The sequence below is a fragment of the Agelaius tricolor genome, unplaced genomic scaffold (genome assembly GCF_023055355.1).
Source record: "Agelaius tricolor isolate 1412-34295 unplaced genomic scaffold, bAgeTri1.0.p SCAF_28, whole genome shotgun sequence".
NCBI classification, from domain to species: Eukaryota; Metazoa; Chordata; class Aves; order Passeriformes; family Icteridae; genus Agelaius; species Agelaius tricolor.
Window position 1 is genome coordinate 4,376,982 of NW_027269288.1, and position 14,908 is coordinate 4,391,889.

Sequence of the window (14,908 nt, forward strand, 5' to 3'; positions counted from 1 at the left end):
TTCTGTGTTGCTTTTATTTTACTTGTTGCTTTTATTTTACTTTTTCTTTTTTTTTCATCCTCTTTCCAAACAGAAAGCCCAGAGGTACGAAGCAGTGAAGTGGGTGCTGGTTTTTGCTATTGGAGTCTGTACAGGACTGGTAAGAATCATGCTGCTTGGGGAGTGAGGAAAATTCAGGAGACTAAGCAGGAATCAGTTAGAAGCCAATGGCTAAGGAGTAAAGTTAAGAGGAACCATTCTCTTTCATGGTGATAGAGCTTAGTAGATGGAGTTGTCTTTTGGGAATTACAGCATGTTGTTATGGACTATTTTTCAGGAAGACTTTTTTTTCTTTCAGAACTTGCTGGGTTTTCTTTGTTAAGTAGTCTGGCAAATCCTTTAATTTTGCCTACAGGAAAACTTGTCCAAAGCAAACAACTTAGTAAAAAAGGATGACAGTTTATGGCTGAACTGTGAAAATCAGCTCAGCTGATTGTATAGCTCAATTGAACACCGGTTTTCTTCTGTACCCTTAAGTATGTTTGAGGGTGTGAAAAGTGGTGCCAGATTAGTACTTTAATGGGTACTAATCAGGTGCAGAAGTGCATCTCTTCAGGAATAATGCTAGAATGCATCTGTCCCAGTGAGAGAGAGGAAGAAATCTGACTTTTCAAAGCCACTTTACTCTAAATGATGCCTTTGTCTTCTTCATTTTCTGTTCTCCCCTGTGTACATATATCAGGTAGGACTAACTAGAGGGTAGTCCTCATTTGTATGTAGAAATTACTGATGGCAATTCTGTCTTCTTTTTCCCAGGTGGGCCTGTTTGTGGATTTCTTCGTGAGGCTCTTTACCCAGCTCAAGTTTCAGGTGGTACAAAGCTGTATCTTTTACCTTGGACCTTGCTAGACTCAAGTGACCTTTTCTTTTCTGTTCCCATGTTTTGCTCAGAACAGCTGACTTTCACAATTTTGCCATTGGGCATGTTGTTCATAATTAAGCAAGTTTTCAACTTGCTTATGTAATTCAGCCCTTGAAACCAAGAAATGTTTCCAGTGTCGGGTACATAAGCAGAGACTGAAAGAATGACTGGTTTCCCTTCTTCCTAATTCAGTGTTGAGCTTTGAAAAGGAAGCCTGGCTTCCTGACAGGTTGTGTTAGCTGCTCTGGCTGGATTAGGAAGCACAGACTTGGCTCTTGAGGCAGTGGGAGGCTCGGGTAGTACCAAGTGATTGTGTGTTGGTGTGGGGAATGTTGTTTTCCTTGACCATCCCTGCAGCGGTGGAGGAGTGCACTGAGAAAGGCTGCCTTGCACTGTCCTTGTTGGAGCTGCTGGGATTCAACCTGACCTTTGTTTTTCTTGCCAGTCTTCTGGTCCTGATCCAAGTAAGCCTTCAGTCCATTGCTGCTCCTTGCACAACCTTGCTTTCCTCTCACACAGCTCCTTGATATGAAATATCCTTACTAGAAACACTTTCTGCCCCAAAGCATCAAATTACCTTCACAGTGCTATGTGATTTAGCTAAGCAGGGTCTCTTGGTCCCTTGCTCTCTGATGAGAAGTTTGTTGGTCAGGTATGAAGTCAGTGCACCATAGTGTCAGAGTTTCTTTCCTGCAGCCTGTAGCAGCTGGGTCAGGAATTCCTGAAATCAAGTGCTACCTCAATGGAGTGAAGGTGCCCGGGGTTGTGCGTCTGCGGACAGTGGTGTGCAAAGCTACAGGAGTGCTCTTCAGTGTGGCAGGAGGTAAGGAGGGCTCTGCTGTGTTGAACTTGTTGGGTGAAGGAGTCACTGAAGGGGAAAAAAATGTTTTCTCTGTTGATATAGGGCACAGAAGGCCCTGCCTTTCCAGTAAAATCATTTTGGTGATTTGGAGCAGAGTCATGAGCTCTGAGTGCATTTAGAGAGTAGAGAATAAACAGAAGGATCAGGACTATCAGAGAAGCAAGTGATTTTCTGAGTGGGCCAGTCACATGTGACTCTTTGGGGCAGAATCCAAGAGAGAGACCTGAGAATGTTCCAGGACACATTGTCAGGAGCAGCCTGAGGGTAGAAGAGCAGAATAACCTGGAGAGTTCAGAGTCCTTGTAACAGTTGTTTTTCAGTTATTTCACCTACTTGGAGTGCAGAATTTGTGGAATCTTTGCAAACATTTGGGGTTGTTGAGTGAGCAGGAGGTCAGCACCTCCCTGTGAGGTTGGCACAGAGAGATGTGCCATGGCATGGGAGTGCTGAGCTGATCTCTTCTGGCTTTGTCAGCAAGGGAGGGTGGCAGTGGGGAAAGTGCATTCCCTCAAGGATCTCTGTTTTTCCAGGTCTTTTTGTCGGGAAGGAGGGTCCCATGATTCACAGTGGTGCTGTTGTGGGTGCTGGCTTGCCACAGGTTAGTGCTGGCCTGAGCCACGGTCCTGGTCACGCCACTGTTTTGTAAGAGTAAGTTCCCATCTCCTGTGTTTCTAAATCTTTACTTTGTTTGTAGTTCCAGAGCATCTCTTTGAGGAAGATCCAATTTAACTTTCCCTATTTCTGCAGTGACAGGTACTGTACCCAGGATGTGGAGGGGGGGAGAGGAGGATGACTGAGCTGACTTCCTTGGGAGAAGGGTGGTGGGCTGGGGTGAACCAGTCACTTGTTTTATCAGAGTCCTGCAGTTTCATTCTGCAGCAAGGCAACACCAGGGTGTCACTCTTCCAAGCTGCTCTGGTCTTCCTGTTTATAGATGTTCTCTTGTGCTGCTCAGCACATCTCTACCCACTTCAAATCTTTAATGTGGGTGGTTGAAGGCTCACCCCTTATGATTAGGATAAACTACAGAGAAGGCTACTTCTCCTGAATGTGAACAAGTTCTTGCCCTTTTGTTTCTGTAATTCTTTCAAGTGATGCTGGAGTCCATGGTATGGGATGGTTCCTCACATACTGGGCAGTTGTGTAGTACCAAAATTCTGTGTTTGTGCTCTACAGAAAGAGCACAGTGCTGCAGCTTCATGAACAAATGGTGGTGTCTGTCATGGCCAGCTTTGCTCCCACCCCTCATTCCTGAATCCCTGGGATATTCCATAAGTGGGGATGATCAAGAGATCAGAACCTATGCATCTCCAGAGCTCTAATTTGCTAAACTGAGGTTGTTTTCCTCTTCATTTCAGGGATAAAAGAGATTTTGTATCTGCTGGAGCAGCTGCAGGGGTTGCAGCTGCTTTTGGAGCCCCAATTGGAGGCACTCTTTTTAGTTTGGAAGAAGGTTCCTCCTTCTGGAACCAGGGACTTACATGGAAAGTGGTGAGTGGTGATTGTGACTCTTTCTGTGTGTCTCTTCCTTGGAAAGAGGGCTCCCCTTGGTAGGGCTTGTCCATGAGGGCATTCTGATTATCCTGCCTCTTCCTGAGCTGTCTTGGCAGGAGGGAGGTTGTTTGCTCTATCAGTGTTCCAGAACTACTACAGATCAAGGGCAGAGATGAGCCCTGATACCTGATTTGGTATTATCTGGAACTGTGGGACAGCTCTAGGCAGCAGATTTAGTGTACCTGGGAGAGTGGGATTTTGTGCCTGGGCTCTCTGCAGTCTGATCCCTTCCACAGTCAGTTCCTTTGCCCAGGCATAGGTCTCAAGGAAGAGCTGACTGTGCCAATCTTAATTCTGGGAACCTTTGCTTCCCTCCCCCCTACTCCTTTTTTTTTATTTTTATTCCACAGCTTTTCTGTTCCATGGCTGCCACTTTCACCTTGAATTTTTTCCGCTCTGGGATTCAGTTTGGAAGCTGGGGGTCTTTCCAGCTCCCTGGGCTCCTGAACTTTGGGGAGTTTAAGGTAAGAGATTTACTGTTATTTCCCCACTCTCCAGTCTCTTGTTAGTCCTGTGCTTCTATCTGTTACTTTGGAGTTGATACCCTCAGACAGAATTGTCACCCTTTGATTTTAGCTACTCAAAATCAAGAGGTGTAGAGACAGAAGTGTTGGTAGGAAATTGCAGCAACTACTGTAATGTTTTTTTGTACACTCTCCTGCACAGTGCTCTGAGTCTGATAAGAAATGCCACCTCTGGACAGCTGTGGACCTGGGCTTCTTCATTCTGATGGGGATTGTAGGAGGCCTTCTTGGAGCCACCTTTAACTGCCTGAACAAGAGGCTTGCCAAGTACCGCATGCGCAACGTGCACCCCAAGCCAAAGCTGGTCAGGTATGTGTGCTCTCTCCAGTTTGTACAGGGATCTCTGCTCCCAAAGCAAAAGCATCAGTCTAGAAGACCCTTTGAGTAGGATTGGAGCAAATCTCAGACTGGTTGTTTTAAAAATCACTTAATGAGTCCTCCATAGAACTTAAAAGTGAACACCAGAAAGCAAATGTTACAGTCCCTGTAATTTTTTGATGACTTTGGTGGTACAGAGAGAATTGCAATCCCTCTTATAAGGGCAGTGGAGGGAGCTGTTTATCATAAAAGCTGAACAAACCAGAGCTTTGTCTCCATGCAGGATTTTTTTTGTGGCCTTGTCCAGACTGATGTGGATGAAGTAGCTTATCTCACTTTTGGAAATCATATTGGTTAATTAAATTCACAATATGTGTGTTGTTTAGAGAGGGAACTTCTGTGTTATTCTGAAAGTAGCTGTTGGTTTGCTCTGGACAGCTCCTAAACACAAAGCCCAGGTTTAAAGGGAAAAATAAGTGTATTTCAGCAGTTAGAAAAGAGATTGAGAGACTGTGCATCACCCTGCCCAGTCCTATCTACCCTTTTATCCTGTAAGGATGTACAGAACATTGTTTCCATGTGAACAGCCTCATTACTGAACCCTGGGGCTTTTCATGTGTGACTGCTGTGTGTTCTCTGGGCAGAAATACCTTCTTTTTGGGGCAACCAGTTAAAAAGGGGAGCTCAGGCAATCTCTGGGAACCAAGTCAAAATTCAGCTTGACTTCCAGTGTCTCTGGTTCTGATGCTAAGCTATGGTGACTGCTGCTTCTTGCAGCCTTATCAAAGTCATCTGCAGAGCTGGGACTAGGTTACAGTGCTGAGTGTGGCTTCAGTGCATGGTTTGTGTTGTGTCTTTCAGAGTCTTGGAGAGCTTGCTTGTGTCGTTGACCACCACTGTCATGGTCTTTGTGGCCTCCATGGTTCTGGGGGAATGCCGGCAGATATCTTCCAGCAGGCACGGTGGCAATGACACCCTGAGCCTGCAGGTGAGGGTGAATATGTGAATATTATATTCCCTGTCATGTTTTTCACCCTGCAGAGAAGCACAGGCATGCAGTGAGCTTTTGACAGCATGCAGTGCATAATAGAACTGCAGTGAGAGCCCATGGAGGGTTGCAGGAGCTTAGGGTAATAATGAAACCTACATTGTGCTTTTGTACAAACAACTCAGGCTCTGAGTCAAGGAGCCCATTGATGTTGTTGGCCCCATCTCTGCTATTGATGTTTGGTTTGAACTTCCAAAGCATGGCTGTCCTGGGGTGAAGACAATGGCTAACAGTAACAGAAGTGTTATTTCCATTCTCTCCAAAGGCTAATGTAGGAGACAGTGAATTTTAATCCTTTGTGTCTTTTGTGTTCTGCATTAGGATATATCAGAGGATGTAAATTCAAGCATCAAAACTTTTTTTTGCCCAAATGAAACGTACAATGACATGGCCACGCTCTTCTTCAACCCTCAGGAGTCAGCTATCCTGCAGCTCTTCCACCAGGATGGTAAGTAGTTACAAGACTGCCTCATCCCATGCTTAAGCTTCATCTTAGCTGGAACAGCACCACAAGGCTAGCAGCATCTTCAGGCCTTCATGGCTCTGGAGGACTGCTAGTAAAACTGGTGAAAGTCTCTTTGATGGGAAGAAAAACCTGTTTTTCCTCTCTTTTCACTTACTCATTGTCTGCAAGTGTGTTTGGACTGGGAGACTCAGTAGCTGTTGTGAGATGAGCCTGCTGTGAGCTGAGGGGTGGATGATGCAAGACTATCTTGGACAGACATGTGCCCCTTTCTTTAGTCATGATTCTTCTTGTGTTGCAGGTACTTTCAGCCCAGTCACCCTATCCCTGTTCTTCCTTCTCTATTTCTTACTCTCCTGCTGGACATATGGGATCTCTGTGCCCAGTGGTCTGTTTGTACCATCACTGCTTTGTGGGGCTGCCTTCGGACGCCTGGTCGCCAACCTCCTCAAAAGGTGCATCAAGTGTGCGTGTGAGGGACATGCTGCAGGTGCACCATGAGCTCTCAGGCAGGGTTTTCTAATCTGAGGGCTCTGTGCTTTGCTCTAGTTACATTGGTCTGGATCACATCTACTCAGGAACCTTTGCACTGATTGGGGCAGCAGCATTCCTGGGAGGAGTGGTCCGCATGACCATCAGCCTGACTGTCATCCTCATTGAGTCCACCAATGAGATCACCTATGGGCTCCCCATCATGATCACCCTCATGGTGAGTGCAGCACCCTAGCTCTGGCTTTTTGCAGACTGCTTGAACGTGTGCTGGCCATGAATCTTTGTTACTTTCAGGACTGTCATAAGCCAAGGGGTCTTGCACTTGGAACAGCAGCTCAGTAGACCTCGTGTTTGCTATGCAGGTAGCCAAGTGGACAGGAGACTTTTTCAACAAAGGCATCTATGACATCCATGTGAACTTGAGAGGAGTGCCTCTTCTGGAGTGGGAAACCGGCATGGAAATGGATAAGTAAGGCTGCTCCTCTTGGCCAGGCTGTGGGTGGCAGTTTGTGGTGGGTTTCTTGCTCAGAAATGCGTTAATGCAGGGGGATGATGCCTCATCTTCAACCAACCTGGTTGCTCTGAGGAGCAACTGTGAGGGCTGCTGTGAAAGGAGTTGTGCACCAGGCCTGCAGCAGGAAAGAGACACTGAAGCCCTTTCTGAGGGGGTGGGTGGGTGGAAATCTGCAGGGTGGATTTGGGAAGTTCAGCAAGAGCTTTGTGAAAACATTCCATTGGACTTTGCTTCTTGTGGAATGTCATCTTCCCACCTGTTGTCTCTTCCCAGTAGTGTTTAGAAACTTTATTGTAAGTTAGAACATTCTGCCTTTTCTCTAGTGCATCATTGATACAATGTTATGTTAAAAAAAATAATTAAAAATCAGGTGTACCATCACTGCTGATACCACAGTGAAGGTGAGGTCAAAGGAGCTAGCAGAATTTAACTGCTGCAGACTCCTTCAGGATCTCGTTCAGGGCCTAGTTTGTTCATCACCAGCCTTCTGTCACTGGTGCTGTTCATGCAGCAATCTTGGATTTCAGGCTACAAGCCAGTGACATCATGGAGCCCAACCTGACCTACGTGTACCCACACACCCGGATCCAGTCCCTTGTCAGCATCCTGCGCACCACTGTGCACCATGCCTTCCCTGTGGTGACAGAGAACCGGGGCAACGAGAGGGAGTTCATGAAGGGAAATCAACTGATAAGTAACAACATCAAATTCAAGGTAAAAGCTTGCTTGTTTGACAGGTTGAAGAGTAGAGAGCTTTGTTTCACATTCAGAATGGTCTTGCTTTAGCTATTTAAGCTTTTGGGCAGAATTTGGGTCAGAGATAAGCACCTACTGCAGTAGAACATTTTTAAGAATGCCATTTCATTCCATTGTGTGGGTGATGGTAGAGATGAAAGAGTGGGCTGCATTCCCAGAGGGAAAAACTAAGAAGAAAAACGAATCTGTTTAGCATAGACATGAAAACATTTGGATTTGTTACTGAATTGCACAGTCCTATTCTTGCAAGTCCTGCAGCAGCAGTGGCTAATGAACATGTTATGTGGTGGCACAAAGCTATGACTAGTAGTTCATAATCACTCTTGGATAACTGTTGACTTGCTCAGTGAGTATCTCAAAATTGTTTGTTGTCTCCAGAAATCCAGCATCCTGACCCGAGCTGGGGAGCAGCGCAAGCGTAGCCAGTCCATGAAGTCCTACCCTTCGAGTGAGCTGCGTAACATGTGTGACGAGCACATAGCAACAGAGGAGCCTCCTGAGAAAGAGGATCTGCTGCAACAGATGCTGGAGAGAAGGTGAGTCCTGGTAGGCACAAATGTAGGAAAGCAGGGGTTTTCCATATGTTGAGATGTGTTGTAAAGAATATTTCCTATGTCAGTGGGAGCAGTGCTGGTATCCATGTTTTAGAAGTTATTTGTCAGGTCTGAGGAGCCAGTGCTGTGGCTCACACCTGTGACCAGGTCCCAGGCAAGTGGGTTATGTCCAGCTTCTTGCATTTACTTCAACACTTATACAGACATATTTCCTTGAGAGGATGAAGTACCTGGGGAGATTTCTGTAGAAATCAATGTCCTCTTATCTGCAAAAATGTGAGAGCTCTGGAAAGCTCACTTATCCCAGCTGGTGCCATGATTCTGATCCCACCTTTCTGGTAACTGGACTGAGTCACCAGGCTTGTGTTGCTGTTACTTCCAAGTAGAAGCCCAGTCTAGTGAATAATTTTCTACATCAGTGATTTTGACTTTCATGAATGGCATCCTGACCCTAATATTTTGCCAGATGCTTCAGCTTTTATTAGAATCTGAGTAATTTGGCACTGAAAATTGCTTTAATAGCAAGTGATTTGTAATTGAGTTGGGAAACTGTCCCATTCTGCTGCTCTGACCACATAATGGCTCTTGACCTCTCTCCCCTGTATTTTCTTTTTGTGAAGTCTTGCTTGTCCCTAGCGAGAGTCCCTGAAATACTCAGGGGAAGGTTGCAAAGAGCTGAAACAGCTGCTCTTTTGGGAGCTGGGGCGTGTGAACCTTGTAACCCATGGTGTTAAATCCATCACAGATACACTCCTTACCCCAATCTGTACCCTGACCAGTCTCCCAGTGAGGAGTGGACCATGGAGGAACGCTTCAGACCCTTGACCTTCCATGGCTTGATCTTGCGCTCCCAGCTGGTCACCCTCCTTGACCGGGGGGTTTGCTACTCTGAGAGCCAGTCGGTGAGTCTGACACATCCCTGACACATCCCAGCCTTCTCAGGAGCTTGGGAACAATGTTCACAGGCTGCCAAAAAGAATATATCTATTTTTACACTTTAGGGAATGCATGTGTGTTTTTGAAGTTGCAGATGGGTAATGTGAATTCTCCCTTGCAGCACTTAGAGTAAAGGAAGTTGAAAATATCCCCAGGAAAAGGATAGCCACTGTTAAAAAAGTAATCCAACAGACCTGTTTGTTGCATAGAGCTATGGAGAATATATGATATGAATATATGACATAAAGATCTGCAGAACTGGAGAACAGAGGGCAGATAGTAAATGCAAACAGAGCATCCAGCAGTACATACTTTCTATTTTACTGCTGTGGGTTGAGGTCCTAGCAGAAAGATGTCAGCTGTGTCACTGAGATCAGGCCCAGCTCCCCCAAGGCTGGTTTCCTGCTGCCCTCCAATGCTGAGTGTAGATTTGTCAGAGGCTCTCTCAGCTAAAGGCCTTCATAGGTTTGGGTAACAGCACCTCTGCAGAAGGTGGGTGTGGGAGGAGGAGGAGATCTGGGGAGCCATTAGGAGGCATGGTTTGCTGTGCTGCACAGCCCCTGTGCTGTCTGGAATGGTGACACATGGGTTCAGTGGGATTTCTTTGGATTGCAGAGTGCAAGTCAGCCTCGGCTGTCCCACGCAGAGATGTTGGAGGATTATCCCCACTACCCTGATATCCATGATCTGGACCTCACATTGCTGAACCCTCGCATGATAGTGGTAAGAGATGCACTGCAGTGTGACAGTCCCTCCTCAGATCTATTTACAACTGTCCAAAGCTTTTAAAAAACATTGAGGGCATGTTTTAATACACTCTTTGGTGCAGTAACCAACATCCTGTGCTCCTCAAGCACTCAGCCTTCTCTGCATGTGGAAATCCCCTGCTATGAGGTGTCCATTGGTGCTTTACTTCTAGGATAAGGTGTTGCCTGTCCAGTTTAACTTCTCAACAAACCAAACCAAAAGAATGTCATATTTGTGCAGAAATAGAGGATGACCACAGTCAAATACTCTGTCCAGGCATCAGTGCCATGGAGGACTTGCAGGAGTTGCATGTTAGTAATTCCCAGAGACATTGAAAATGCCTCTTGTAAATAACATGATTGCTTTTCTTTCTTAGGATGTCACCCCATACATGAACCCATCACCCTTTACTGTCTCTCCAAATACTCATGTGTCACAAGTCTTCAACCTGTTCAGGACAATGGGACTCAGGCATTTACCAGTTGTGAATGCAGTTGGAGAGGTGAGTCCTTGGCTTGGCTTAGCTGAGCAAGGAAGCCACAGTGTTTGTGCAACATTTTCCATCTTTGGGACAGTTAAGATCTCTTTTAACATCAAACAGAAAGGTTTTAAAGAGATCAGAATAGGATTTTTTTAGGGCCCTGAATGCTTGATTACTGTGACTTTGTTGGCATCTTTTGTGTCCTACCTGTTTCCCCTTTACCTGCAAAGAGCAGGACATGCATCTCTCCTGTCTCAGGTGTGCAGCCTGTAGAAGCTGTCCCACTTTTCTATCTGTTGAGAGGCCCTGAGCTCATCAGAGGCCACTAATTTGCCTTTCCTTTCACAGCTTTATTCAAGGCTAAGAGCAAAATTTCCTGTCTGTTGGGGCAAGAGGTTTTTCTGTTGTATTCTATTTCTGCTCACAGGAGCAGCAAAGCAAAGGAGAGTTTAAATGGTTTGTGCTTGACTCATTGTCCCTTTGCCATCTACAGTGCTCAGAAACAGTCAGTAGATGTCAGCAACCTCCTGTAACCACTATGAGAAACTGTTTCCCCTAAGCCTGACCTGGTCTGTGTGGGGCAGCGCTGCTTTTTCTGCCTCAGGGTTCCCATAGTTACTCTGCAGGGCCTGTGAGTTGCAAATGAGATGTTAACTTACTCCATTTTAGTCCAAGATGCTCTTGTGGTACTAGAGAACAGCCTAGTTCTGAACTGTTCCCATGTGTAAAACAGAGAGGTGTTTCACCAGCTGAGATGCATGGTTTGACTTTATCCACAGCAGGCTGGGAGAGGGTCCCTTTGCCTCCTGCCACTGTACCTTAGCTAGTCTTGACCATTCCTCTGTTTTGGTCTCTAGAGCTTCCTTGAATGTATGTGACAAGAGCTATCTGAAGTCATGCCATGTGGAGCACCAGAAATGTGTAGAATGAAGCCCTAAAGGACAGCTTTGTTCTTTCCAATTGCAGTTTTTACTTCCCAAAGGATTTTACATCCTTATGCTGTCTGACATGGAAAGGATTTCCCTTCCTAGGCAGAGGGTCCTACTGGTGCCAGGCACCACAGCAATGGTTGAGCTGTTTGTTTGGGTGTTGTTGTTTGGTTGGGTGTAGTTAAATCAGCATTCTTGCCTGAACAGTAAGTGGTGGTAGAGGGAGGAACGTTGTCTCTGTGAATTTCACCTTGAACCTGCTCTAACTCAGCATTGATCAAGAACTGCTCTCAGGTTTCCTCTTTTTGGGTTGTTAAAAAGAATGACCACTTTATTATGGATGTCTTTCAGTGGCACATCTGTGATACAAACTTGTATCTTTTCTTCTTCTTTCCTTCCTGTCTAAGGTTGTTGGGATAATCACTCGGCACAACCTGACCCACGAATTCCTGCAGGCAAGACTGAGGCAGCACTATCAGACCATCTGATGTCCCTGCCCCTCTGTCAGTGTGGTTCCTCCCTCTCCAAGCTGGCACACATGCTCGCATCCTGCTTGGACCACACAAGGCCCAAGACCTCCCGTTTGGCTTCTCACGTGCATATCAAGCCTGGGGAACTGGAAAACATTTTGCTAGCCAGAGAATTAGAGGAGCTGCCTGAGCCCAGAGCTGTAGATTGGCCTCAGGCACTTGGTTTGACAACTCTTGATCCAGGTGTTTCCTTCCCCTGCCCCCCAGTTATCTCTTTCCATCAGATGTTGTCCTGACACTGTGTGTTCTGACATTTTATTTTGGGGTTTTTTGAAGAGTTGGAAAAAAGAGCCATTTCCCTCCACTGTGTCCTGGGCAAAGAACTGCAGTGTCCTTCCCTTCCTCCTGTGTGACTCCCTTTTCTTCTTCCTCCCTTGTTCCTGCAACTGTTGCCTTATTTGTGTGAGAAGGGAGTTACTGTCACTACTGAGAGGAGATACTGAAGTTTGCAGATATCAGCTGCTCTAGAGGATGGTTTCTTGCAAAAGCAGTTTTAAAAAATTCAGCGTTTTGGAAATGTACCTGTCTTTGCAAATGTTCCCCTTTGCCCATATTTTTTCACTCTGGCTTCATTTGTTCTTAATTTCTTTCCTTTCATGGGGAAATGTTTCTGCTGTGATGTTTTTGATAGCAGATGACTTTTGAGAGCAGCTCAAAATGGTTACACTTCAGTTACTGTTTGGGTTTATAAATATTTAATACATTTACAAACATCTCAGAAAAAGGAGATCTCTTCCCTGTTAGCTGTTGCTGTTATCTCCCTGTAAGAGACTCTTCTAAGATGCTTGGTGGCACTTCACTTTGACATTCCTGCATTTCTTGGCATTTGTAGGCACTTTGTCCCTGCACTGCTCAAACAGTGAGAGCCTGGGGCACCTTTCCAGCTGGAGTCAGAGACCAGGGAACTCCACATCCTGAGAGCATGGAGAAATGTTGCTTTGTGGAAGCAAATAGAACTGAGAAAAGCTGTCTCTGGGCTTGGTTGAATTATCTCTGTGTCATGAGGGGAGTTGCTGTAGTTCCAGGCTGCCATAGGGAGGGCTACTTGGTGCTGGTGACTAAGGCAGGATCTCCTGCAGGTGATAAGTGGGGCTGTCTGTGCTCTGAAAATGCTTGGGATAATGTTTGCAACAATCTGTAAGGGTAAAAGCAGCCCTCAGGAGCCAGTTGCAGCCAGTTCAGTGCTTTAGCAGGTACCATCCTGGCCAGCACCTGTACTGTTCCAGCAGGCACCTGCCCTGCTGAGTTCCCTGTGCAGATAACCCTCAGTGGGAAGCCAGTGCTGTGCCTCAGGGACTGCAGAGCTGATTGGCTTGATAAAGCACAGAGCATTCTCTCAGCCAGGATACATGGGCAATGTATTCCAGAAAAGCTCCTACACAGCCTCTGAGCTCTGCACTTAACCTGTTGTCTGCCATAAGGTGGGAATTGGGACAGAAGGCAGACTCTGTTGATTTTCTGTATTTCCTTAGAGCATAGGAGTTGGCATCAGGTACTACCCTTGATTTGTGAATTCTTTCCCTGTAAGTAGAGTGAGGATGGTTGTTCTGTCTGGATAGTCTCTGCAGGTGTTGTCTGAAATGTTCCCTGAGCTCTGGTCTTACACTGAGCTGTCCCAGCAAACTTCCAGCACCCATTTGCACTCCCTGAAGCTGGGCTGTAGGTTTGAAATATGCTTATGTTAGGCTACCTTTCATTCAAAGGATTTGTGCTCCTGGGTAATTATGAATCACAGGAACCCTGCTTTTGTGGGATTTCAGATCACTTAGGTGGAACTGGCAATCCTGTACTGTTAGAACACCTGTCAAGAATGTCCTGTGTCTCCCCATGACAAATGTTTCTCCTCTTGATCATGTTGAGTGTGTGTGTGTGGAAGGGAAGGTTCCTTCTCTTCCTGCACATGAGTAAGGCTCTCCTTAGGTTGTTTGCCTTGAGCTGGTCCTGTTTTATTCCTGTGCACAACTGGCAGGGTGTTTTGCTGCAGGATGTCTTTGTCATTGCTGCTGAGACTGGAGTTGGGCAATCCAGACAAATCAGGCTGGAGAATCTTAGCAAGGTTTTTCTGGGCACCAGGTGCTTCCCCATGAGAAGGCACTTTGCCTTCAACCTGTTGGCAGCACTGTCTGCTCTGCCTGGGCATCTTATTCAAATGTTTCAGCTGAAAAACACCCTTTCATTCTCTCAGTAATGACATTTTCAATGAGGATGGTGGATGACCCTGTCAGCTGCTTTAAAGGGAATTCTCAGTGTGCAATTATTGTTCTGGAGCCTGCAGAAAAGGAATTACAAGTTCACCTGACATTTGGAGATGCAGTATTTCCCTTCTGATGAGGACTGATGCCAAGGGATTTGTGTTGAATCAGTCTTCTCACACTTCAGTTACTTAAACCCTTTCTTACAACACACTTACTGCTTCTACCCTGGCTCTAGTTGCTAAGTGATTTACTAAGAAACTTATTCTAACATAGGTGCCAGGAACATTTGAACAGAGCAACACTAAGGGAAAAATAACCCAGAACTGGGTTAGTTCTGATGGCAAGGTTAGGGGGTTAGTCTGGGGCCTTCCTCCTTGCCTTGTGGCTTCCTGTGCAGTGTTAATTATGCAGTTTTGAATTATTAATTACTGTGAACCATTCCAATGGTATCAACTTACCTTTCCATTTGGTTTTTTTTTGCACTGTTTTTTGTTATGAAATGATGTAAGCTAATTCCATGGTGTGTGTATATAAATTGTATTTTTTTTATAATTTGTATGAATATATTTTTATTTGAACAATGGCACTTGGGAAGTATTCATGTAGCTGTAACATGTCTGAGAGTAAAATGTTTGTGTGTCTCCTTCAGCACTTTCAAGGCCTTTTGATGTTTCTAGTATTGTTTTATTTTTGCCCTTTATGATAATAAAACGAGTAGAACATGGCAACATCCAAGAGCATGATTTGGGGTAGTTGAGTCGTTGCTATTTATGAGCTGTCTGGATCTCACAGTTTGTACAGAAGGTGCTCTTAGACTGGGCAGAGAGGAATGGCTGTGATCCATTAGCTTGTGACCACTGCAGTTCCACACTCTCACCACAGCTGTTTCAAAGGAGGGAATTGCCATGTTTGACAAGGAGCTAAATTGTGCACGTTGTGCTGCTTTTCTTACCTGGAACTCACCAGTAAGTTAATGAAAGAGGTTAAAACTACAGTGTGTCACCTCTTGTTTTACACTTGGCTTCCCAGGGTGTGAAGGATCTTAATTTCATCTTGAATATTTATTTAGTTTGTGCCTATCTTTCCTGCTTTGTCCTGCTGTCT

The 14,908-nt window shown here is 45.5% G+C and overlaps 1 protein-coding gene across 1 annotated transcript in view; it reads left to right on the plus strand.

Moving 5' to 3' along the window:
* The window catches only part of CLCN6 (chloride voltage-gated channel 6), a 17,083-nt gene extending 2,549 nt beyond the window's left edge, over positions 1-14,534 (plus strand). Inside the window, exons 4-23 of the mRNA XM_071449236.1 lie at positions 74-139; positions 796-862; positions 1,259-1,365; positions 1,598-1,724; positions 2,294-2,361; positions 2,458-2,516; positions 3,122-3,254; positions 3,668-3,781; positions 3,984-4,150; positions 5,021-5,147; positions 5,529-5,655; positions 5,972-6,125; positions 6,220-6,379; positions 6,525-6,631; positions 7,204-7,390; positions 7,811-7,968; positions 8,732-8,888; positions 9,538-9,645; positions 10,046-10,171; positions 11,487-14,534. Of these exons, the coding sequence (XP_071305337.1) occupies positions 74-139; positions 796-862; positions 1,259-1,365; positions 1,598-1,724; positions 2,294-2,361; positions 2,458-2,516; positions 3,122-3,254; positions 3,668-3,781; positions 3,984-4,150; positions 5,021-5,147; positions 5,529-5,655; positions 5,972-6,125; positions 6,220-6,379; positions 6,525-6,631; positions 7,204-7,390; positions 7,811-7,968; positions 8,732-8,888; positions 9,538-9,645; positions 10,046-10,171; positions 11,487-11,567 (2,400 nt within the window). The 3' untranslated portion in view covers positions 11,568-14,534. The remainder of the gene's footprint in view (positions 1-73; positions 140-795; positions 863-1,258; positions 1,366-1,597; positions 1,725-2,293; positions 2,362-2,457; positions 2,517-3,121; positions 3,255-3,667; positions 3,782-3,983; positions 4,151-5,020; positions 5,148-5,528; positions 5,656-5,971; positions 6,126-6,219; positions 6,380-6,524; positions 6,632-7,203; positions 7,391-7,810; positions 7,969-8,731; positions 8,889-9,537; positions 9,646-10,045; positions 10,172-11,486) is intronic.
* Positions 14,535-14,908: the final 374 nt, after the last annotated feature.